Below are 26,744 nucleotides of genomic sequence, written 5' to 3'. Positions count from 1 at the left end.
TGTCATTATCTTAGCTGTGTCTTATTTTGATAAAGTCCAATTTGTACATTTTCTTCTTATGGCCCATGACTTTTCCCCCTAAAAACCCTTGCCTATTTTATGGTTGTAAAAAGTTTCTCTTATATTTTCTTTCTACATGTTTTATAGTTTTAGATTTTGTATTTAGGTTAGGTCTGATTCAATTGAAGTTTTTTTTTTTTCTTTTTTTAATATATGGGATATGCGGTAAAGGACAAGGTTGATTTTTTTTCTGGTTTTATTGAGATATAATTGACAGAAAGCACTTTATAAGTTTAAAGTATATAGCCTAAATGTTAGTATTTTTTCTGTATGGATACATAGTTACTCCAGCATAATTTGTCAAAAGGACCATCCCGTCCTCCATTGACTTATCTTGGCAACTTTGTTGAGAATCAGTCGCCCATATACGCGTGGGTCTACTGCTGGGAATTCTGTTCTCCTTTATTGTCTGTTTGTCCATCCATATGCCAGGAACACACTGTTTTGATTACTGTGGTTTTATAGAAAATCTTGAAATCAGGTAGTCTAAGTTCTTTGACTTTGTTCTTCATCCGCAGAATTGTTTTGACAATTCTAAGTAATTTGCATTTTAAAATAAAATTTTGAAATTTTAAAAATTATATAAATATACATATCGTTTATTTTTCATTGCAAATTTAATTTCCTTAGTAAATACAGGAATATTAAGATTTTCTAGTTCTTCTTGTGTCTATTTTGGTAACGTGTCTTTCAGAAGTTTGCCACCGTAACAAGTCTAAATTGTTGAATATATTGGTACAGAGTTGTTCACAGTATTCTCTTCTAATCCTTTTAATATCTGTAGGATCTATAGACATGCTTTCTTTTCCATACTGATACTGATATTTTGTGTCTTTTTTTTTTTTTTTTGGTCAATTTAGCTAGAGGTTTTTGTTTTTCCAAATTTTTATTTAAATTCTAGTTAGTTAACATACAGTAATATTGGTTTCAGGAGTAGAATTTAGTGATTCATCACTTACATTTAACACCCAGTGCTCATCATAACAAGTGCCCTCCTTAATCCCCATCACCTATTTCACCCATCCCCTGCCCACCTCCCCTCCAGCAACCCTCGGTTTGTTCCCTATAGTTAAGAGTCTCTTGTGGTTTGCCTCCCTCTTTTTTTTTCTTTCCCTTATATTCATCTGTTTTGTTTCCTAAATTCCGTATATGAGTGATATCATATGGTATTTGTCTTTCTCTAACTTATTTTATTTAGCATAATATACTCTAGCTCCATCCATGTTGTTGCAAATGGCAAGATCTCATTCTTTTTGATGGCTGAGTAATATTCCATTGTAGATATATACCACATCTTCTTTGTCCATTCATCAGTCAATGGACATTTGGGCTCTTACTATAATTTGACTATTGTTAATGGTACTTCTATAAACATAATGGTGCATGTGCCCCTTTGAATCAGTATTTTTGTATCCTTTGGGGTAGATCCCTAGAAGTATAATTGCTGGATCATAGGGTAGCTCTATTTAACTTTTTGAGGAACCGCCATACTGTTTTCCACAGTGCCTGCACCAATTTGCATTCCTACCCACAGTGTAAGAGGGTTCCCCTTTCTCCACATCCTCGCCATCATCTATTGTTTCCCGTGTTATCAATTTTAGCCATTCTGGCAGGTGTGAGATAATATCTCATCATGGTTTTTTTTTTTTTTTTTAAGATTTTATTTATTTATTTGACAGAGATAGAGACAGCCAGTGAGAGAGGGAACACAAGCAGGGGGAGTGGGAGAGGAAGAAGCAGGCTCATAGCAGTGGAGCCTGATGTGGGACTCGATCCCATAACGCCTGGATCACGCCCTGAGCCGAAGGCAGACGCTTAACCGCTGTGCCACCCAGGCGCCCCTCTCATCATGGTTTTGATCTGCATTTCCCTGATGATGAGTCATGTTGAGCATCTTTTCATGTGTCTGTTGGCCATCTGGATGTCGTCTTTGGAAAGAAGTCTATACATATATTCTATTTCTTAACTGGATTATTTGTGTTTTTTGGGGTGTTCTTTATAGATTTTGAATACTAACCCTTTATCAGGTACGTCATTTGCAAATATCTTCTCTCATTCGTAGGGTGCCTTTTAGTTTTGTTGATTGTTTCCTTTGCTGTGCAGAAGCTTTTTATCTTGATGATGTCCCAGTAGTTCATTTTTGCTTTTGTTTCCCTTGCCTCTGGAGACTTACCTTGTAAGAAGTTGCTGTGGCTGAGGTCAAAGAGGTTGCTGACTGTGTTCTCTTGTAGGATTTTGATGGTTTCCTGTCTCACATTTAGGTCTTTCGTCCATTTTGAATTTATTTTTGTGTATGGTGTAAGAAAGCGGTCCAGTTTCATTCTTCCCCATATTGCTGTCCAATTTTCCCAACACCATTTGCTAGAGAGACTTTTTTCCATTGGACATTCTTTCCTGTTTTGTCGAAGAGTTTTGTTTTGTTTGATTGGGAGGGGGAGAGCGAGAGTGAGAGAGAGCGGGGTGGGGGGGTGCAGAAGGGCAGGGGGAGAGGGAAGTCTTAAGCAGGCTCCATACCCAGTGTGGAACCCGATGTGGGGCTCAGTCTCACGACCCTGAGATCATGACTTGAACCAAAATCCATAGTCAGACACTAACCCACTGAGCCACCCAGGTGTCCTGGTTGTTTGTTGTTGTTGTGTTTTTTTTTTTTTTAATTGAAGGACAGTTGACATACATAATACAATATTATATTACTTTCAGGTGTACAACATACTCATTCAACATTTATATGCATTACAAAATGCTCACCACCATAAATGTTGTTATCTTCTATTACAAAGTTATTACAATAATGGAGACGCCTGGGGGGCTCAGTTGATAGAGTGTGTGACTCGATCTCGGAGTCATGAGTTCAAACCCCAACTTGGGTATAGAGATTACTTTAAAAAAAATCATGTGAAACTTGGACTAATTTAAGAATTTTTCTTTGTACTGCTTAATTCATTTATAAATATTTCACATATGACTAGCTTTCCTGTATGTTTGAAGATGATGGCTTAAATTCTGAATAATAAATAAAAGAGGGGATGCAAATGTTACTGGGAAAAAAAGAAAAGAAAAAAGACAATAAAATTAACCCCCTACCCTCTCAGAGACCCTCAGTTCAGATTGGTCCTCATTAAGTAATGAGCAAAAGAAGCAAGGTACAAGCTTGTGTGAATGGAGAAGTGGAAAGGTCTTTGCTGTTGTAAAAGTGCTGATATTTGCTATTTGACTTTCTGATTGTGAAAATGAGAAATGTCACATTAAAGAAACAAAGTTATTACAATATTATTTACTACATTCCCTATGCTATACTCTATTTCACTGTATACTCTATATCCTTATTTATTTTATTGCAATTAAGTTTGTACCTCTTAATCCCCTTCACCTGTTTTGCCCATTCCCCTATGGCAACCACCACTTTGTTCTCTGTATTTCCGAGTCTCTGTTTTGTTTGTTCATTTGTTTCGTTTTTAAGAGTCCACATATAAGTGAAATCATACGTATTTGTCTTTTTCTGTCTGACTTATTTCACTTAACATAATACCCTTCAGGTCCATCCATGTTGTTGCAAATGGCGAGGTTTCACTCTTTTTATGGCTGAGGAGCACCCCACACTAAACTTCCTTACCCATTCATGTGTTGGTGGGCGCTTAGGTCGATTCCATATCTTGGCTATTGCATATAGTGCTGCAAGGAACACAGGGGTGTATATATCTTTTCAAATTGATGTTTTCATTTTCTTTGGGTAAATACCTAATAGTGGAATTGCTGGATTGTATGGTATTTCTATTTTTAATTTTTTGAGGAATCTCCACAGGGTTTTCCATAGTGATTACACCAATTTACACTCCCACCATTAGTGCATGAGGGTTTGATACTAGCCATTCTGACAGGTGTGAGGTGATATTGTGGTTTTGATTTGCGTTTCCCTGATGATGAGTGATGTTGAGCATCTTTTCTTGTGTCTGTTGACCATCTGTGTGTCTTCTTGGGAAAATGTCTATTCAGGTCCTCTGCCTATTTTTTAAAAAGATTTTATTTATTTGAGAGAGAGAAAGAGTGAGTGCGGGGGGCAGAGAGGGAGAAAGAATCTGAAGCACACTCTGTGCTGAGCGCAGAGACTGACATGGGGCTCGATCCCACGACCGCAAGATCATGACGTGAGCTGAAACCAAGAGTTGGATGCTTAACCAACTGAGCCACTCAGGTGCCCCTGTCTTCTGCTCATTTTTAAATCACATTGTGGTTATTTGGTGTTGCATTGCATGAGTTCTTTATATATTTTGGATATTTACCCCTTATTGAATATATACTTCACAAATATCTTCTCCTATTCAGTGGGTTGCTTTTTCATTTTGCTGAAGGTTTCCTTTACTTTGCAGAATCTTTTTAATTTGATGTAGTCCCAACTGTTTATTTTTGGTTTTGTTGCCCTTGCCTGAGGAGGCAGATCCAAAAAAAGATTGCTAAAACCAATGTCCAGGGACGTCTGGGTGGCTCAGTTGGTTAAGTATCTGCCTTCTGCTCAGGTCATGATCCCAGGGGCCTGGGATCAGAGTCCCACATCGGGCTCCTTGCTTAGTGGGGAGCCCCCTTTTCCCTCTGCCTGCCGCTTCCCCTGCTTGTGCTCACTCGCTCTTTCTCTCTCTGATAAATAAACAAATAAAATCTTAAATAAAACCAATGTCCAGGAAATTACTGCCTATGTTTTTAGGATTTTTATGGTTTCAGGCCTTTCATGTAAGTCTTTAATTGACTTTTGAATTTGTTTTTCTATATGGTGTAAGAAAGTGGTCCAGTATCATTTTTTTTTTGCATATATGCTTTCTTTTGCATATGTTTTTCTAACACCATTTACTGAAGAGACTGTCTTGTCCCCCATAGTATGTTTGTGCCTCTTTTTAAGTAACTATATAAACATGGGTTTATTTCTGGGCTTTCTATTCTGTTCTATTGATTTATGTCTCTATTTTTGTTCCATGACCATAGTATTTTTCCTACTAGAGCTTTGTAGTACAGTTTGAAGTCTGGGAGTGTGATACCTTCATTTTTGTTCTTAAGATTGATTTGGCTAGTCAGGATGTTTTTTAGTTCCATACAAATTTTAGGGTTATTTGTTCTAGTTCTGTGAAAAATGCTATTGGTATTTTGACAGGGATTATGTTGGATCTAATTGCTTTGGGTACTAAGGACATTTTAACAAAATTAATTAGTGCGTGCTAACCATAGTGTGGTATATCTTTCCATTTATTTGATTTGTCTTCAATTTCTTTCATCAGTGTTTTATGATTTTCAGAGCACAGTTGGTGAAGTTATTCCTAGGTAGTTTATTGTTTTTGGGCAGTTGTAAGTGTGATGATTTTCTTAATTTCCCTTTCTGCTATTTCATTATAAGTATATAGCAATGCAGCAAATTTCTACATATTAATTTTATATTTTGCAGCTTTATTGAGTTCAGTTATTAGTTCTAGTAGTTTTTTGGTGGAGACTTTAGGGTTTTTTTTTTATATGATGCCATGTCATCTACAAATAGTGACAGTCTTACTTCTTCCTTACCAAGTTGAATGCCTTTTACTCCTTTTTCTTGTCTGATTGCTGTGGCTGGGACTTTCAGTACCATAGTGAATAAAAGTGGCAAGAGTAGACATCTTTGTCTTGTTCCCAATCTAAGAGAAAAAGCTCAGTTTTTCAGTATTGAGTATGGTGTTAGCTGTAGCTTTGTCATATATGGCCTTTATTATGTTGAAGCATACCTCTAAATCCACTTTGTTGAGAGTTTTTCAGCATGAATGGATATTGTATTTTGTCAAACACTCTGGCATTTGTCGAGATGATAATATGGCTTTTATCCTTTCTCTTGTTAATGTGATGTATCATGCTGATTGATTTGCAAACATTGAACATCCTTGCATCCCTGGAATAAATCCTACTTGATTGTGGTAAATGATTCTTTTTAATGTATTGTTGAATTCAGTTTGCTGATATTTTGTGGAGGGTTTTTGCATCCACGGTCTTTGTTTTAAAGTCTATTTTGTTTGTTATAAGTATTGCTACCCTGGCCCTTTTTTTTCTTCTTCCATTTGCATGGTATATGTTTTTCTAGGCTTTCACTTTTCAGTCTGCATGTGTCTTTAGTCTGAAACGAGTCTCTTGTGGGTACCATATAGGTGGGTCTTTTCTTTTTTTTAATCCATTCAGTGACCCGATGTCTTTTTATTGAAGAATTAAGTCCATTTACACTTAAAGTAATTACTGATAAGTATGTACTTATTGCCATTTTGTTACTGTGTGTCAACTAGACTCAAAAAATTAAACATAAAATTGCAGTCTGTATTCTAATCGTCTCTTTTGGTGGAGGGAAATGTTATATAACTGAATTCCAGTTGCCTGACGTAAGTGATCTAAGCTGGGCAAAAGATAAGCAGTTGCTGGTAGCAGCTCCTGCCTGATTAGAAATACATACCTAAAGGGTGATTAAGACATTGCTTTGAAGTGAAAAACAAGAGCTTGCTGTCAATGTATTTTAGAAGAGTTCCTTAATATTAACATTCGGGGCTATCAAGTGAATCTGAATGGTACTCAGATAGTATAAATAGGAAAAGACTAATACATTATGCTGATTGCTATGCAAGCATTACCAACGAATTCCTTATAAGACCTTGTTAATGGGTAACGTAGGGTCTCTTTTAAGAAAGAACAGTCAGTATCCCGGCAGTGTTGCTTATAAGCTTATAAAAATCACAATCTTCTACTTCTTGAGCATTAAACCAGTAATGATCCCTAAGAGAATTTTTTTTGAGAGAGAGAGAGAGAGGGCGAGAGAGTGCATGAACGTACCTGTGTGTGTGCACGCACGCACTTGAGCACGACTAGGGAGGGGAGGGGCAGAGGGAGAGAGAGTGAGAGACCCTCAAGCAGGCTCCCCATTCAGCATGGAGCCCAATGCTGGGCTCAATGAGATTATGACCTCAGCCAAAAATCAAGAGTTGGATGCTTAACCAACTGAACCACCCAGGCGCCCCCCCTGCCAAGAGAATTAGTAAATGGAAACTCATGTTTACTTTCAGTTAAACCCTGAAATTAGGTTAAAGCAAAACAAAATGACAACAACAAAAACAAAATGCTTGGTTTTAGCTAGTTGAATATAAAAACAAGGATGAGAAAATTATTTCTCCTTTACTACATGGGTTCCCAAAGTTCAAAAGAGATGTGAATTTATTAATAGTAGATACTAATTCAATCAACTTGTTCTTTTGTTTTAAATAACTTAATTTATAGATTAGTCACCATAAAGTTTATCTCAAGTTGGATTCCCTCTTTACCTAGCGAGCATTTTAGCCACCTCTCCTCACAGTTAATTCAGAGAGCCCAAAGAATACAAAATTCAAGCATGGGATTCTAGAAACTACGTTTAAAAAGTAGGTAAAAGCTGTAAGAAAGTCACATTATAAATTTTTAAATAAGAAGTAAATTATTTGGGGGTGTCTGAACCATCATTCTTTTTTGGCATAAATTGTTTCAATTAGAGTTTTAAAAATAGCAAATACTCTTTCTCCAAGTATACTTTGGAACCAGAAAGAAGATAATTAAAAAATATATATCAAATAAATGGCTTTAAATAAAATCTAACTTAAAAGGACATGGTTTTGATTAACTTAACAGAAGAACAGCTTTCATTTTAATTATAAACTCTTTATTATTTGGCATTTATATGTAAGGTATATATTTAATAACTGAATATTCTATACAAACTCTAGGAAGATCTTCCAAATGTGAAATTATGATTATAACATAAAAAATCATCAAAATATATCAAAGAAGCATGTGATTCAGTGCCAAATTTATAACCACATATTTAATATGTCACAATCCTTTTGTTCCAAAAAACGTTCACATGAGGACTGTAAAGTGGGCAATTACTTGCCCAAAGGATAAACGATATTCATTATATAGAACATGGAGAGGGACACAATGCAAAACAAAGATTCTTCAGAATTTCATTATGGAATTGCTAGTAAGACAACAGAACCCGAGGCTACAAGGACCTGTCCGAGTAGAATATTTATGTTAAATATGCCAGTATTGCTTGCCCGGTAGAGGTGATCCGTCAGCCACTGTTGGTAGAAGGATGGCCCACAATAGACACCAGGAAAATTTTTTCGACCACAGCCATATCCGTAACTGGTAATTCCCATTACAAAAAATCGTTTATGTTCTGGTAAGTAGCACATTAATGGTCCACCACTATCGCCCTATTAAAAAAGTCCCCAAATAGGGTTAGTTGCTTCTAGCAATCTTTAAACAACAGTAAAGCTGGAATAAATTAATCACATTAATCATACATTTATATAAATACACATTTTTAATATACCTTCAAGTTATAAAGATCCATAGATTTTCAGTTTTATATTCCAACTCAGACAGGAGGCATTCAGTCTGGCCTGATATTTAGAGGAGCCATAAAGCTGGTGAATAAACTATCTGCATGGTTTTGAACCAGAATTGTATAAATCACATTGTTTGGATTTTTTAGTACAATTACTCAGGAGAAATATAATTTAGGAAATAATGTGCAAAATACTGTAAACACCAGTAGGATACTTCTGTTGCTTAATGTTTTATATGAAAAGCGTAGCTTTAAGATGGATAAAGGATTCTTTAAGGCGTGTGCGTGGTTTGCGAACTAGAGGAGAGGAGTAAACCAGCATCTCGCAACGGGTGGCGTCTTTCTAAGTGTTAACGTCGGCTGGCGCGGGGTAGCAGGAATAAATGGCTAGGGCTCTCAATTCTATTACAAATCACAGATGTCCATCCTGGTTTATGCAAGATGGTCAGTGCACCAAAACACTATTACTAAGGACTGTTACTCACTGAAAACAAGGACTTTGAGATAACAGTTTCAGCACCTGAAGATTAAGGACTGCATTTCTAAGGTGTTTTCAGTTTCTCTATATAAGGTAGGCATTGCATAGTTTTTTGGTTTTTTTTAAAGATTTTTTATGTATTTATTTGACAGAGACAGCCAGCGAGAGAGGGAACACAGGCAGGGGGAATGGGAGAGGAAGAAGCAGGCTCCTAGCGCAGAAGCCTGATGTGGGGCTCGATCCCAGAACTCCAGGATCACGCCCTGAGCCAAAGGCAGCCGCTTAACGACTGCGCCACCCAGGTGCCCCGCATAGTTATTTTTTTGATAACGACGATGTTTTGCTTATGAATGCAACTCAATTAGATTCTCTACTGTTTTACTCAGCAGAATTTTTAAGGAAAAGGACACCGGGAAGATAAACCCTGGATTACAGAAACCAGAATGAGTAGGACAAGGTTAGAGTATGAGGTACTGCTCGCGAGTGAAGTGCTGATATATTCAGAAGTAGTGAGGAAAAGAGAAATATAGATTCAAAAAGCACAAGAGACAAAACCAAAAGATAAATTGACTTCACAAAAATAAAACAACTTCTGTGCTACAAATGGTAACATCAGGGAAATGAAAAGAGAGACCACAGAATGGGAGAAAATATTTGCTAACCATATATCTGGTAAAGGACTGGTATCTAGAATCTATAAAAAAATGCTAATACTCAACAATAAGAAGATAAATAACTCAATTTAAAAATGGGCAAAGGGTCTGAATAGACATTTCTCCAAAGATCTACAAATGGCTGGCCAATAATTACATGAAAAAAGGCTCCACATCATTAGTCACCGGGGAACACAAATTAAAACCACAATGAAATACCACGTCATACCCACAAGGATGGCTCAGATTAAAAAGACAAGTGCAAACCAGGATGTGGGGAAATTGGAGCCTTCATATTGCTGGTGGGAATGTAAAATACTGCAGCCACTCTGGGATGGAGTTTGGCAGTTCTTCAAAATGTTAAACACCGACCCAGCAATTCCAGTCCTAGGTGGAATTTCCAAGAGAACCAAAAACCTGCCTACACATAAAAAAATGTATACTCAACATTCATAATGGTTAAAAAGTGGAACTAGCTCAAATATCCATCAGCTAATGAATAGATATAAAATGAGGCACATCCATACAATGGAATATTACTGTCAATAACATGAATAAAGTAGTAATCCATGCTACAATATGGATGAACCTTGGAAACATTATGCTAAGTGAAAGGAGCCAATCACAAAAGACTACATATTGAATGATTCTATTCACATGAAATTTCCAGACTAGGCAAATCTATAGGGATTAGTGGTTGCCTAGGTCTAGGGGCAGGTGGGAGGAGAATGGGGAGTGATTCATGGGTAGAGGCTTCTTTTTGGGTTGACAAAAGTGTTCTAAAATTAGATTACGATGATGGTCCCACTGCTCTGTCAATACACTAAAAATCCATTGAGTTGTACACTTTAAATGGGTGAATTGCATATATGTAAATTATACCTCAATAAAGGTAGTAATAAAAAAAAGAAGAATCCAAGGCAAATTTGTCTCAAGTTAACCACGAAACCAGGGTATCAGGAAAGCAAGAGGATTTGGATTGTTAGAATGTAGTTAAAAAGGAGGGGAAAAAGTGCAATACTTGTAAACTTGATAATTAAGACTTCTGAAAGTGATCAAAGGCCTTGTTGAAGTTTCTTTCTAGCTTTAGAAAATATTTCAAAGGAAAATTATTTGGTCTTACCCGGCAAGTATCAAAAATCCCATCTTCATCACCTGCACAAAATGAAGTATTAGGAATCATGTTCCCATAACTCTGCTCAGAATCACACATCTTTCGAGAGATATAATGCACTTTTGCTTCCTGTAACACATCCGTAACATTACCTGTGAACAACAACAAAAACGCCAGTGAACGATTTCAGAGAGCAGCCATTTTGACAGTCATAGCAAATGTTCGCGTGGAATAGATTTTCTTCCCCAGGTGGCTCAACAATTACATAAAACCGTATCCATCGGTGCACGTATGCCTAGGAAGACTGGAAGAATGGTCGTCAAATGTTAATGACCATTATCTCTAGATAGTCGGGATTTCAGGTAATGTTGGTTATCTTTGCTTTCCTCTATTCCTTGAAGGTCTTTCAAAAGGATCTATACTTTTTTGAGATTTATTCCTTTACTCGTGGGGTGGGAGGGGCAGAGGGAGAGAGCGTCTCAGGCACACGCCCCGCTGAGTGCAGAGCCCTCGCAGGGCTCCCTCCCACCGCCTTGGGATCACCACCCCAGTGGAAACCAAGAGTTGGACGCCCAACCAACTGTACTGCCCAGGCGCCCCAAGGACCTATACTTTTTACAAAATAAAGCTGTAAAAAAATTGTCAAGGGCCAAGGAGGTAAATGCTGAGATCCGTCTTCGGTTCTACGTTGTGAATAATTTTTATTAAATTTCTTAAGAATGCTAAGTTTTGAAGCATGGTCTACGTGAAAACAAAACGGGTTTTTAAATCATACACTCCCTTCACTTCTCTGTTAATTCCTGAACGTAAGTGGCTCTTTGTTACTGCAAAGAGGAAAATACAGGGCAATTCTTCAGGGACTATTAAAGGACAGATCATTTTAAGATTTGTCTGTAGAAAAGCTTCTGTAACGGCAGCCTCTGATAGTATCAGCCCCAGAGCTGCTGTCCTCACATGCGGTGCCCCAGTATTCTGTGTGCCCTGCATCCTTCCCCATTGTCCCCTTGGCCGTAGGTGGGCCAGTGATCTAACTGTTCCATTCTGAGAATTCCATTCTCCTAGGACACCGGTTGGTCTAGGAGTACCTGTTGTGTTGTGTTGTGTTGTATTTTGTTAAGTGTGAGTCTAGCCACTCGGAATGCTTCCCTAGCACTGCTTTAACTGGAGCTGCCGGAGGAAAACCTTTTTTCACTGTCGTCACGTGACTGCTTAGTTCTAAGTTCAAAGCAGCTGCAGCCAAATTTGAACTTTCTGATGACAGGCAGCCCGAGAAAATAGTCTATATGCAGAAAGAATAGGCACAGGAAATAGAAATGAAATATGTCCCGATGACATTCAGATCCCTAGATAGAGGCTTCTTTGAGGCCAGCCACATTTCTACGCTTTATTTAAAAGTAATTGAAGTAACACTGGCTGCATATAACAGAATATTTGTCACATGTAAGTTACAGAATATAATAACGCCTGTGAACCTACCACCCAATTTATGAGTCTAAACAATACTAATACTAGCAGGCATTGGTGCAAGACTATTAAAAATAACTAGAGATTTTCAAAGTGAATAAGACAGCCGAGAAACAGATGTCTGGTCTTCTATTCTGTTCACCTGGTGACTTAGAATATCCTTGCACAAATATAACAGAGACTAATTACTACAGCTTTAAAATAAACTTTGATTTCTGGATGGCAACTCCTCTAACATATTTTTCTTCTCGAGGAGTGTCTGGCTGTTTTTGGGTCTTTTAGAATGAGCTTTTTAATTGCCTCAAAACACATGTTAGGGTCTATCATTCCCTGTTTTGTTGTTGTTTTGTTTTGTTTTCAGTTTTTCAGGTAGAATTGCCATCTTTATGACAGTGAGTTGCCCTATTCAAGCATGACGTATGCCGTTCCATTCCTTAGGTGCTCTTTAATGTCTTAAAAATGTTGTAGGATCTTGCCCATAAAAGGCCTGCGATCTCTTGTTAGATAGTGCTTAGCTACCTAAGCAGTTTGGTATTATTGTACATTTAATTTGTTAACTTTCTTCTCCAACATTTTATTATGAAAAATTTCAAACAAAAGCAAAGATAAAAGAATTTCTCAGTAAACAACCATATGCCCACTTCCTATAGATTCTTTAGTATTTTTGTTTCATCTGTTAACTGTTTCTTAAAAAGATTTATTTATGTATGTATTTTAGAGGGGGCGGGGGGAGAGGGAGAGGCAGAGGGAGAATCTCGAGCAGACTCCCTGCTGAGCGTGGAGCCTGACGTGGGGCACAGTCTCATGACCCTGAGATCATACCTGAGCCGGAATCAAGAGTCAGATACTTCGGGGCGCCTGGGTGGCACAGCAGTTAAGCGTCTGCCTTCGGCTCAGGGCGTGATCCCGACGTTATGGGATCGAGCCCCACATCAGGCTCTTCAGCTTTGAGCCTGCTTCTTCCTCTCCCACTCCCCCTGCTTGTGTTCCCTCTCTCGCTGGCTGTCTCTATCTCTGTCAAATAAATAAATAAAATCTTTAAAAAAAATTTTTTTCTGAATCATTTGAGAGTAAATGGCAGACATTGCACTCCTATATCAGTAAATACTTTAGTGTATATTTCTTAAGAACAAGGACGTTTTCTTACATAACCACAGTACATTTATCAAGATCAGGAAATTTAACATTGGTACAATACTATTAACTAATTCATGTTTAATCTCCACGTATTATTGGATTTTCCAACTATCTTTCTGTTATTGTTTTATAGTTTAATTTCATTGTCTATAGTTTAATTCCTTTAAGTCACTTTCTGTCTCTATGATTTGCCCATTCTGGACATTTCATCATATAAATGTGATCAGACAATATGGCGGCTGTTAGGTCGAGCTTATTTCACTTAGCCTCACATTGTAGCACGTATTAGTACTTCATTCCTTTTAACAGCTAGGTAATACTCCATTGTATGAATATACTACATTTTGTTTATCCATTTATCAGTTGATGGATCTTTGGTTTTATTTTTTGTTTTTGCTATTTCAAATAATGCTCCTATGAGCATCTGAGTACAGGTTTTTGTGTGGACATGTGTTTTCATTTCTCTTGGGTATACACCTAAGCATGGAATTTCTGAATCGTACGGTAACTATATGTTTCATTTTTAAGGAGCTACCAAACTGTATTCCAAAACAGCCGTGCCATTTTACATTCCCACCAGCCACGCGTAAGTGCTCCAATTTCCCCACACCCTTGTCAACACTTGTTCCTAACTTTTGGTTATAGACATCCTCGTGGGCGTGACATCTGTTAACTTTGAAAGTTACATTTCCTAACTATGGATAGTGTATAAAAATGAAATAGATTTTGGTTTATATCTGGACATTTTACTAGACTCTCTTCATTCCAATGTGTTATAGATTGTTTATTGCAGATAGTCACATCACCTGTGAATAACGGGTGTTTTCTTATTACCTGAGTCTTTTTTTTTTTTAAAGATTTTATTTATTTATTGGACAGAGATAGAGACAGCCAGCGAGAGAGGGACCACAAGCAGGGGGAGTGGGAGAGGAAGAAGCAGGCTCATAGCGGAGGAGCCTGATGCGGGGCTTGATCCCATCACGCTGGGATCACGCCCTGAGCCGAAGGCAGACGCTTAACCGCTGTGCCACCCAGGCGCCCCTGTTATTACCTGAGTCTTAACATGTTTTTGCATCTTTTTCTAGTGTTACTGCACTTGCTAGAACCTCTCCTACAATACTGATAAAAGTAGTGATGGTGGGGGAAATTGTTCCTGATTTTAAGAGAAATGTTTTTCTGTAATAATGATGTTTACTGTAGCCTGGAGGTGGATAACCTTAATCAGGTTCAGGAAGTTCACTTCCATGTCTCGACTGTTATGTTTTTAACAGGGCTGCTTCTGCGCCTATTGAGATAATTTTTAAAAAAATCCTTTGATCAGTTAATGAGGTAAACTACATTAAGAGACTTTGAACATTAAGCCACCCTTAAATTCCTTAGATAACTCATCTCGATTATGTTGAATTCTATTTACACTACTCTTGATAGATGTGGTGTGCTAATGTGTGTGGAATGTCTGCATTTATGATATTGGCCTTTCTTGTACTATACTCGACTTGGGAATCATACGCCGAGTTGGGGTGTGTTCCCTCTTTTTGGATTCTTTGGAAGTATTCATATAAGATTTAAACTATCTGTGGTAATTAAGGTAGGGTTCAGTTGTTCTGAATTCTGATGTTTTATTTTTGAAAACAATAATTACTAATTCAGGGGTGCCTGGGTGGTTTAGTTGGTTAAGCATCTGAATCTTGATTTTGGCTCAGGTCATGATCTCAGGGTCATGAGATGAGCCCCACATCAGGCTCTGTGCTGGACATGGAGCCTGCTTAGGATTCTCTCTCTCCCTCTGCCCCTCCTTCTCTCTTGCTCGCTCTCTCTCAGAAAAAAAAGAAAAAAAAAAAAAAAGACTGATGGTTTCTGTCACTATAGGTTTGCCTTTTCTAGAAATTTTGTATTAATCAGTTGGCCATAAGTATAAGGTAGGTTCTTCTTCTTTTGATTCTATTGTGTTCTATTGATCTCTGTGCTCTCATTAAACAAACCAATACCATACTGTCTTGAGGCTATAGTTTTATAGTATATTTTGAAATTAGAGTAACTCCCTCAACTTTGTTGTTTTCTAAAACAATTTTGGCTACTTTAGGTCCTTTGCCTTTTCATATAAGCTTGTCAATTTGTATAAAAAAATCTTGCTGGGATCCTGATAGGGATTGCATTGAACATATAGGTCAATCAAGGTAACTGTCTGATTAACAATACCGAATCTCACAATACACAAATGTACTACGGCATTCATCTTTTAGGTGGTCTTTAATTTCTTTATGTGATATTTTGCAGTCTCCAGTGTATAGACCTTGCACAACTTTTGTTGACTACAATAAGTATAGGTATGGATCACTCTCATTTTTCTAAAAGATTTTATTATTTGAGAGAGAGAGCCAGAGCACAAGCAGGGAGAGAGGCAGAGGGAGAGGGAGGAGCAGACTCCCCGCTGAGCTGGGAGCCTGACACAGGGCTCGATCCCAGGACCCCAGGCTCATGACCTTGAGTTGAAGGCAGACGCTCAACTGACTGAGCCACCCAGGCATCCCCTTTTTTAAAAACCTTAATTGGGTATTTATTGAGCTCTTAAAAATTGATTTTTATGAAATTTAGGGAGTTTGGAGCCATATTTTCTTTGAATATTTTTTCTTACCCGTTTTCTTTCTTCCCCCTTCCAGAAATCCCATTACACACACGTTGGTACACTTGATGTTGTGCCACAGGACTCTGTGTGCGTTCGTTTCACTTCAGTATTTTTTTCTATGTTCTTCAGATTAGGCCACTTCTATTGCTGTTTTAGTTCACTGATTCTTTCTCGTGCCACTTCGAATATCTAGAATTTCTATTCAGTTCTTTTTAAAATTGACTATTTCTCCGCACATATTCCCTATTGGATAAATCCTTTTTATCACATTTTCCTTTAATTATTTGAACAATAGTTTCTTTATTATGCATATTTAAAGAGCTTCTTTGAAGTCTTTATCTGCTAAATTCAACATTTGAGTCTATTCAGAGTCAGTTTCTAATGACCAGCCCCCCCACCCCCAGTATAAGTGACGGTTTGGGGGGGAGTTTTTGCACGTCTTATATTTTTGTTGAAAATGGAGCAGTTTAGATAGGTTTGGATTCCGTCCTCAACAATGTTGTCATTCTTGAAAGTAACTCGCCTGGACTTAAATTATACAGTCTGTGTCCCCTAGGGTATGTGACTGTTGACGTCTCTGCTCAGCGTTTTAATTTAACAGTGATTTTTACCTTCAGCGCAGCTTCGTAGGGCTTACCTGGGTACCTGCGCAGTTTAGTGGTCAGCCAATGATTTGGACTGTTGGTGAATGAATGTGTGTGGGGGTTGGAGAATGCATTTAACAAGTTCAGTCAGTTTTTTGTTTTAATTTTTAGAGGTGGGGGAGGGGCAGAGGAGAGGGAGAGAGAGAATCTCAAGCGGGCTCCACGCCCAGGACAGAGCCTGACTCAGGGCTTGATCTCCCAACCCTGAGATGACCACCTGAGCTGAAATCAAAAGTGGGATGCTTAACCGACTGAGCCATGCAGGGCCCTTCAGTCAGTGTTCAAATCAACCTTAACTTTCACCTTTTTGTGAGTTCTCTTGGGTTTTCCCCATACATGTGTGGTTTCCAGTAAGCCAAGAATGTCTGGGGATCTTGTTGAGCCATTCTGCAGCTCTCTCATTTGGGGGATTTTTCTGTCAAATTTCTGGCTGTCTTACTGCCGGCTCTTTCTAGGACTATAATCCCAGGCCAGCAGCGCTGTGGATTTTCCCCATTTGTCTCTTGCTGCTGAGTCCACTACTTTTACTGACAGTGCTGCTAGCCTGGATTTTCAACTGCTCTTCCAACCAGAGTTCACCTCCTCTGGCAACAACGCTCTGCTCTTCATGGCCTTGGGAGAACTACGTACTGACTGATGGGACAGGGGAGTTGGGAGCACCCACGAGCAAGAAAGCTGCAGAGTCATCTTTTTACCCAAATTTATAGCTGTGTATGATCAATGTTCCTCAAGTTGTTGTATACTTTGGTTGATTTCCAGGACCCTGAAATGGTCGCTTTTGATGATTTTGTCCAGCTTATATTTATTTGGGGAAGAGGATGTGCCAGCCTCCCCATGCTGTTGTAGCCAAAATTCCCACCCCTTTTATTATTTGTAAATGAATCATAATCAGAGTTCACAGTTTGTACATTACCTATCTTTGAACTTGGAGTTTTGTTTTATGGCCTAATAAGCAGTCGATTTTTTTTAAGATTGATTTATTTGAGAGAGAGCGTGTAGCTGTGCAAGTGGGGGGAGGGGCAGAGGGGGAGAATCTTCAAGCAGACTCCCCAGTGAGTGAGGAGCTTGACTTGGGGCTTGATCTCATAACCCATGGGATTATGACCTGAGCCAAAAACCAAGGGTTGGACGCTTAACCAACTGAGCCACCCGGGTACCCCGAGTGGTCAATTTTTAAAAGATTCCACCTGCACTTCAAAAGAGAAAAGCCTCTGAATTTTTTAATGTACTCATTTGGCTGTTAAATCAAGCTGGCTAATTTTGTTGTTCAAATATTCCAAATCTTTACTAAGTTTTTATCTGATATGCTAACAATAAAAAGGGAGTTGTATTAAATTCTCTATTATCAAGGAGGAGTTATAATAATTGCTGTACAATTATATTTTTCTTTAATATTATCTGGGTCCTACTTATTAGGCTCAGAAGTCTAGAATTATTCTATCTTCTTGGTGAGTTGAAACTTTTCTAAATAGAAATGATCTTTTTTATCCTTTTGTCTTAAAGTCTGTTTTGTCTTACAGTCTATTTTGTCTGCAATTTGCATAGTGGTACTAGCTTTCTTTTCATTTTAATTTACTTGATATATTTTGTCTTACAGTCTATTTTGTCTGCAATTTGCATAGTGATACTAGCTTTCTCTTAATTTACTTGATATGTTTCTTTACTATTGTTGTACTTCAGTCCTTCTATATCCTTACATTTTAGGTATCTCTCTAGGTAAGCTGGATTTCCTACTCCCTAATCTGATTTTCTGTCTTTTAACTAGTGGTTTAGTCCATTAACATTTATTGGGATTATGGGTATATGTGGGTTTGTTTCTATGGTCTTATTTTATACTTTCTATTTTTCTCACTTTTCCTAAGCTTATTTCTCCTTTCTTGATTTTTTAATTAAGATTTTTTCTTTAATACAGACGTAGTGAAGAGAAGGGCCATATGCACCCCAATGTTCATAGCAGCAATGTCCACAATAGCTAAATCGTGGAAGGAGCCGAGATGCCCTTCAACAGATGACTGGATTAAGAAGTTGTGGTCCATATATACAATGGAATATTACTCAGCTATCAGAAAGAACGAATTCTCAACATTTGCTGCAACATGGACGGCACTGGAGGAGATAATGGTAAGTGAAATAAGTCAAGCAGAGAAAGACAACTATCATATGATTTCTCTCATCTATGGAAAATAAGAACTAGGATGATCAGTAGGGGAAGAAAGGGATAAAGAAAGGGGGGTAATCAGAAGGGGGAATGAAGCATGAGAGACTATGGACTATGAGAAACAAACTGAGGGCCTCATAGGGGAGGGGGGTGGGGGAATGGGATAGACCGGTGATGGGTAGTAAGGAGGGCACGTATTGCATGGTGCACTGGGTGTTATACACAACTAATGAATCATCGAGCCTTACATCGGAAACCGGGGATGTACTGTATGGTGACTAACATAATATAATAAAAAATCATTAAAAAAAAATAAGTCTGACATGTGACCTCAGCTCCTGGGAGGTTATCTCTAAGCCCTTGGGAAAAAAAAAAGATTTTTTTCTTTATTTTCTTATTCCATAGGTTTCTTATTCCATTCCAAGTTATATCCCCTATGTCTATTATTCAAATTTGACCATTCATGCTTCAATCTAATGTTAATCAGTATCTTAACACTTCTGAATAATACACAGACCTGAGACCACTTTAATTCTGATCACCATTCTGAAATACAGCTTCTCCCCAATATTTAAGTATCTATTTTTTTAAATTCCATGAATTATACATTATTTTTATTGTGTTCTGAGGTTTCCCAATCTCAGCGCTATTGACCTTGTAGGCCAATAATTCTTCGTTGTGGAGGGTGAGAGCACTCCCCCTGTGCACTGAGGACGATGAGCAGTATTCCTGGCTTCTGCCTGCGAAGATGCCGGTGGCATACGTACACCCCGCCTAGTAGGGACAAACACAGTTTTCTCCAGACAGGACCACATGTCGCCTGGGGACAAAACTGTCCTTAGCTGAGAACCACTGCTGTGTACGATATTTACCTATATGGTTAGTTATTTGCTCACTTCTGCATTACGTACCTCCCTTTTGGCGTCGTTCTCTTTCTTTCCGATACATTTCCTCTTTCCTTTGGTGAAAGATTATTGGTGGTAAAGTCAGTTCTAGTTCACTCTTACTCTCCAGTGATAGCTTAGCTGGGTACACAGTTGAAGGTTCATTTATTTTCTCAGTATTTTGACCGGGATAGTTCATTGTATTTTGATTGTCATTATTGCGATTGAGAAGTTTTCTGAAAGCCAATCTGTAGTTATTTTGTAAGGATTTTAGTTTTGTTTCTGGCTGTATTCACACCACTTTTTTCTTTCTACAACTTCATTACAGTGTGTGTAAAGGAATTACGTTTTGTTTTGGATATCCATTTGTATGGGAATATCCATTTTGCTCATGGATATCTGGGTTCATGTTTTCTCTCAGTTACAGAAAAATTTCAACCCCAATCCAGTGAAGATTGCCTGTCCTCATTCTCTCCATTTGTTCTTGCTAGCACTCTCATTACATGTATATTTGACTCTCTTATTCCATCCTTCTTCTACTTTGCTTTCTGTCATAACCTCTCCTTTTATTCCTCTGTGCCACAGTCTAGGCAGTTTGTTGAGACACAGCTTCTGGCTCACAAATTTTCTCTTCAGCTGAGTCTAGTATGACACTGAATTCACCTAGTGAGTTACAAACTTTAGCAGTTACGTTTTTTCATTTTTAAAGATCCTATTTGGTTCTCTCTCTCTCTCTCTCTTTTTTTTTGGGGGGGGGAGGACCAGAAGGAGAGGGAGAGAGAGAATCCCAAGTAGGCTTCATAACCAGCATGGACCCCGACACAGGGCTTGATCTCACAACCCTGAGATCATGAAATCAAGAGTCAGATGTTTATGCACCGAGCCACCCAGGCACCCCTGGTTCTCTTTTAAGTCGGCTTGGTCATTCTAGATAGTCTATTGCTTATTTCTAATTCTACTTTTTAATTTCCTCAAACAATTTACATATAATTATTTTGTATTCTATACCTAAAATATTAGTATTGGAGATCCTTGGGGGATCTGTTGTTTTATTTCTGTTGACTTTCATTATTATGGTTTTTCTCCTAATATGTTTGGTGATCTTTGATTGTGAGCTGATATTTGGTTGATTTCAATCTGTGGGAATCCTAAGTATTTTCTGGCTTGGTACTAATTTAGTCCATTGAGTTTATTTCAATTATCATATTTTTATTAACTTTTTTTTTTTTTGTTTTTAGAGAGAGAGCACACACACACGAGCTGAGGGGGAGGGGCAGAGGGAGAGAGAGAATCTTAAAGAGGTTCCACATCCAGTGTGGATCCTGACATGGGGCTCGATCTCACAACCCTGAGATCATGACCTGAGCTGAAATCAAGAGTCAGACACTTAACTGACTGAGCCACCCAGGTGCCCCTCAATTATTATATTTTTTAATTATTATCATTGTTTGGTTCTTTTTCATAGCTCCTTTTTATTCATATTTTTAAGCACATCTTTTATTTCTTATAATATATTAAATACCTTTTTGCAGGTCTTTTTTGGATGTTTATTGTTTCTGCTGGCTCTTACTCCTAATGCCTTATTTGCTTTGGTGTTTAGTGGTTTTTAAAATTATAATCCATTCTCATTGAAACTTTATCAGGTGGAATTCTTTTGAGGTCTTAGGTGAAATTCAGTTTCTATACAAATGATGTGCATTTGATTCTCTCAGCCACCTGGAGACCTTAACAGTCCATGACCTATTTCAACTAAATCCTAAGCTTGAGTCTTTCTATTCAGAGCGATTTGGGGCAGCAACTCCATATGAGTGGTATTTGTAATTACATGTTTTCTGGGAAATTTTCTGCCTTTTCCCCCTTCAATTAAGCAGTTTTCCTAGAAATCCTGGAGGTGAGGGTGGGTGTTGAGGATGCTTTGGTTATATCTTGTTCTTTTAAAAAAAATAAACTTCATTTCAAAATAATCATAGTCACAGGAAGTTGCAAAGGTAGGACAGTGAGGTCCAGCGGACTCTTTGTCCTGTTTCCTGCAATGGTTACATCTGTGTAACTAAAGGACAGTATCAAAATCCAGAAACTGACATTGGTACGTGTGTTTGTGTAGTTCGGGCCACTGTGTTGTATGACTATAATCTTATAATTACCTCCACAATTAAGATAGGGAACTATTTCACCATCACAAAGATCTTCAGGCTATCTAGCCTTCTTACACCTAGCAACCAGTAATTCGTTCTCCATCTCTATAATTTTGTCATTTTGAGAATGGTATATAAATGGAATCGTATGTGTCTTTTGAAAATGGCTTTTTTTTCCCACTCAGCATAATGTACGTTGATGCACGTATCAATAGTTAATTCCTGTTAACTGGTAAGTATCATTCTGGGTTAAGGATATACTACCATCTGTTTAATCATTCACCTAATGAAGGACATTTAGTTTTTCCCAGCTTTTGGACGCTGCAAATAAAGCTTTTATGAACATTTGCAAATTGGTTTTTGTGCGGAAATATGTTTTCATTTCTCTGGGATAAATGCCCAGGAGTGTGATTGCCGGGTCATATCATAAATGTATGTACATGTGTGTGTTTTTAAGAAACGATATCTCGGGGCGCCTGGGTGGCACAGCTGGTTAAGCGTCCAACTCTTGGTTTCGGCTCAGGTCATGATCTCAGGGTCCTGGGACTGAGTCCTGTGTCAGGCTTGGAGCTCCGCACAAAGTCGGCTTAGGAGTCTCTCTCTCTGCCCCACCCCCACTCACGTGTGTGCAAAATAAATCTTAAAAAAAAAAAGCGAGAGAAACTGTATTCTGGTGTTTAGTGCGTGCAGATTTAGGACCGCCATGTCTCTTTGTGGGTTTACATTTATATCGTTGTTCTGTTCCTCACTGTCCCTAGTAGTTTTATTTGCTCTTAAATCTACTTTATCTGATATTACGTAGCCATTCCAGTTTTCTTTTGATTAATTTGGCCGTGATGTACCTTTACCCACCCTTTTATTTTTCACCTTCCTATATCATATTTTAAGTGAACTATGTATAGATGAACTCTATGCTGGGTCATGAGTCTGACTCAGGTCAGCGCTCTGGCTCCAGCTTTGAGAATCTTCCCCCACACTCGAGCAGGCTTTGTTCTTCGACCCTCTCAAGGCCCATGGGACCACAGAAATTCACATTCAGTGTTACCACTGGCAAATACCCTCATGATAAAAGACAACTTCAGTGCTTCCGTTATCTAAGTTCCCATCTTCACATTCAGCCCTTGACCTATGTGTTTTCTCTCTTAATTGTTTTCACTGGGGGGCGCCTGGGGGGCTCAGTTGGTTAAGTGTCTGCCTTCGGCTCAGGGCATGATCCCAGAGTCCTGGAATCAAGTCCCGCATGGGGCTCCTTGCTCAGCGGGAAGCCTGCTTCTCCCTCTGTCTGCCACTCCCTTTGCTTGTATGTGCCCTCTCTCTGACAAATAAAATCTTTAGGGGCGCCTGGGTGGCTAAGTCGTTAAGCATCTGCTTTCGGCTCAGGGCGTGATCCCGGCGTTCTGGGATCGAGCCCCGCATGGGGCTCCTCCGCTGGGAGCCTGCTTCTTCCTCTCCCACTCCCCCTGCTTGTGTTCCCTCTCTCGCTGGCTGTCTCTCTCTCTCTCTCTCAAATAAAGAAGTAAAATCTTTTTAAAAAATAAATAAATTAATTAAATAAAATCTTTTAAAAAAATTTTAAAAATAGTTTTCACTGGGAAGGTAGGTGTGTGCATGTAATCTACCAAGTTGCTGGGGAGCCAACTTAATCCTTAAAACAGCTCTCTGACAGGTATTACCGCTCTCATCTTACAGATCATGATAATGTAGGACAGTGTGAAAGATGATATGGTGGAAACATGAGTTTTGAGGCAGGCCAATCTGGAATTGAATTTTTACTCCTCACTTAGCTGTGTGACTTTGGGTGGCTTACTTAATCTCTTTATTGTATTTATTTTTTTACTTACATACATACGTACTTATTTATATATTTATTTATTTAGATTTATTTGTCAGAAAGAGAGAGAGAGCACAAGCAGGGGAACAGCAGGCAGAGGGAGAAGCTGGCTCCCTGTGGAGCAGGGAGCCTGATGCAAGACTTGATTCCAGGACCCTGGGTTCATGACCTGAGCTGAAGGCAGATGCTTAACCGATTGAGCCACCCAGGCGTCCCTCACTCAGCCTGTTTAAATCTGTTTATTTATCCATGTCATAGTACTTCTCATGGTGTTAGTGGAGGCATTAAATGAGAAATGCATTAAGGGTGCTTAGCATTACGTACCTAGCCCTGAATAAATGCAAGCTACTCTGATCATTGTTGTTCTAATTGTTGTTAAGGGGTCAATAACTTGCCCACGTCATTCTGCTAGTATGTTGCAGGGCTGAGATCCACACTCAGGTCTGTGATTCTAAAGCCCATACTCTTTTCCCTACACATGTTGCTTTCTTAACTTGTTTAAACAGTATTCATAGAGGAAAAAAAGAAAAATAATAATTCACAGATCTTTCATACATTTATCTGTATCATATCTAAATAATCTACATTTATTTAATTATTTAAAAGTTGGGTTGTTGTTTTTTTTAAGTTAATGTATGTGTGTATGTGTGTAATCTCTACACCCAACATGGGTCTCGAATTCACAACCCCAAGATCAAGAGTTGCATGTTTTTCAGACTGAGCCAGCCAGGTGCCCCTAATCTACACCTATTTTTCTTTTTAAGATTTATTCATCCATCCTAGAGACAGGAGGGGGAAGGTCAGAGGGAGAGAGAGACAGAGAGAGAGAGAAAGAGAGAGAGAGAGAATCCCAAGCAGACTTCCTACTCAGTGGGGAGACGGATGCAGGGCTCCATCGGGGACCCTGAGATCATGACCCAAACCAAAATCAAGAGTTGGATCCCCAATCAGCTGAGTCACCCAGGCGCCCCTCTACATATATTTAAATGGCTAATTTCTCTAGTCTCAGCACTTGATCTCACAGATCACTAACTAAATTTTGATTCCGTCAAGAACAGTTCATACTTAATGCAGTACTTAGATATTCAGGCTGTGGAACAAAGAAGACCTGGATTTGTGTCCTAGCTTCTCAGCCTCTAAGATCCACAATTCCTGGTCTGTTAAATGGGAATAATGACATAAACTTCCAATTAGGAATATTTTGAAGATAAGATAAAATAATATATTTAGAAAATGACCTAAAACATGGTAAATGCTCCCAAAAGGTAACTGTTTTTAGTACCAAGGCAGAGACTATTTTCTACATTTATTTGTTCATAATTCATAATAGTTCAACCAATCAGTAATTAGTGCTCATTTGTGCACTAAAGAAAATAGCACTCAACCTGTTTGATAGTAAACAGGGTATTAAATTAAAAGGACACTTAATTTGATTCCTTACAGCCAGAAGCTTATTATTTATGATAAGCAATCCTCTTACAGAGCTGGCTCTATCATCTATGAGTCTCAGAAACTACAAAGACACTTAGAACCATCATCCTCTCTGAGAATGTTTACAGGTTCAAGTATCTTAGCATGCATAACTAGAGAAAGTCTCTATTTCTGCTTTGGAAGATAATTTTCTCTTTCCTACAAGGAAGAAAAAATACAAGAAAAAAAGACATTTCCTTTTCAATGGTTTATAAAGACCTATTGCTCAAATTCATGATATAAAGTGATGAAGACATAAAAGCGTTCACCCTCTCCAATAATTAGGGAAAATGTATAAATAAAATTCAGACTATAATTACCTCCCTCTTCTGTTCTTCCCCAGCCGCTTATAAAACACTTTGTGTTTTGGTCCAGTTTTTGGAAAACATCAAAAGGCAGACAAATAGGCTGAATATAGTCATTATACTTCACTGCTTTTCTTAAATGAAACAGGGCAATATCGTTTACATAGGTTTCCAAGTTGAAGTCTGGATGGATAATGATTGCTTTAACTTTTATCTTCTTGGACTGTGGATGACGCCTTTTTATACTATTAGTTCCAATCACAGCTCTCCACATTAAAGGGTCTCTGAAAGAGAATAAATGTTGTTATAAACGTGTTATTTAACTAAGTAAATATTCTTAATCTCCTAGTTTTTGTTGTTCTCATGTTAGATTAATAACAAATTTAATCCTACTTTCATGTACATGAAGTCACGTCAAATAAAAACCAAAAGATGATGGAGGAAGGAGAAAACTATCAGTGGGACAGAGGGTCTGAAACAGATGTGAGTACATGAGATTTTAATATACGATGAAGGTAGCACTTCTTACCAGTGGGCCTGAAGAATGAATGATTTGATAAATGGTATTGGGACACCTAGCTAACTAACTAGTTTGAGAAGTGAAATAAAATTAAATCTCTGAAAAACATTGAACAGTAAAATAAACTTGATAAACGTTTAAATGTAAAATATTTTTTAACATAAAAATCTTTAAAGTCTTTTTTTAAAGATACATAAAGTGGTATATCTGAGATTTGCTTCAAAAAATTGGAGGAGTTGGTGAAGATTAAGATGAAATAAGGTCAGGCATGAGTTGACAACTTGAAGCTGGGTGATAGCATATGGGAGGTCACTAAACTATTCCTTCTACTTTTGTAAATTTTGAAGTTTTAGAATGAAACATTTAGATATTAAATTAACATGCGAATCATAAAAATTAAGCCAGAAAGAAAATGTAGATGAATATATAGCAATGATATCATTAATATAAAACAGGAAGCAACTAATGGATCTTGACAATCTTAAAAAAACAAAGAACAAGTAAAAAACCAAACTAAAAAATCTTTTGTAGGTCAAAATCAACAATTAAAACCTTAAGTATTTAATAGTTGTTACATTTGGAATTGGATTAGGAAGGAGGACCTTTTACTTTATACATTGTTGTTTACAAATGCTGAAATTCCTTTTCATCCTTCAAATTGACAAAGTTTATGAGTGAGTGTGTGTGTGTGTGTGTGTGTATGTGTGTGTGTGTTTGATGATAATACTCAGGACAAACAACAGTCACAAAAACAAAGGAACTCTCAACTCATGTGGCAAGTGTAAACAGATGGGTATGTTAGCAGCGTGTATCAATAGTCTATAAAAGTTGCATTGTATTTTTTTAAAGATTTATTTATCTGGGGTGGGCAGAGGGAGAGAGAGAATCGCTAGC

General features: G+C 38.0%; 1 protein-coding gene across 1 annotated transcript in view; it reads right to left on the bottom strand.

Moving 5' to 3' along the window:
* Positions 1-7,967: 7,967 nt before the first annotated feature.
* Positions 7,968-26,744, bottom strand: part of TMPRSS12 (transmembrane serine protease 12) — a 35,062-nt gene continuing 16,285 nt past the window's right edge. Inside the window, exons 4-6 of the mRNA XM_026501618.4 lie at positions 25,346-25,614; positions 10,686-10,828; positions 7,968-8,297 (exon numbers count right to left, since the gene is read on the bottom strand). Of these exons, the coding sequence (XP_026357403.3) occupies positions 8,046-8,297; positions 10,686-10,828; positions 25,346-25,614 (664 nt within the window). The 3' untranslated portion in view covers positions 7,968-8,045. The remainder of the gene's footprint in view (positions 8,298-10,685; positions 10,829-25,345; positions 25,615-26,744) is intronic.

This window comes from Ursus arctos, unplaced genomic scaffold (assembly GCF_023065955.2).
Source record: "Ursus arctos isolate Adak ecotype North America unplaced genomic scaffold, UrsArc2.0 scaffold_26, whole genome shotgun sequence".
In the NCBI taxonomy this organism is placed as follows: Eukaryota; Metazoa; Chordata; class Mammalia; order Carnivora; family Ursidae; genus Ursus; species Ursus arctos.
Note: the sequence above shows the minus strand (reverse complement) of the source record. Positions and strands in the feature narration are given on the sequence as shown.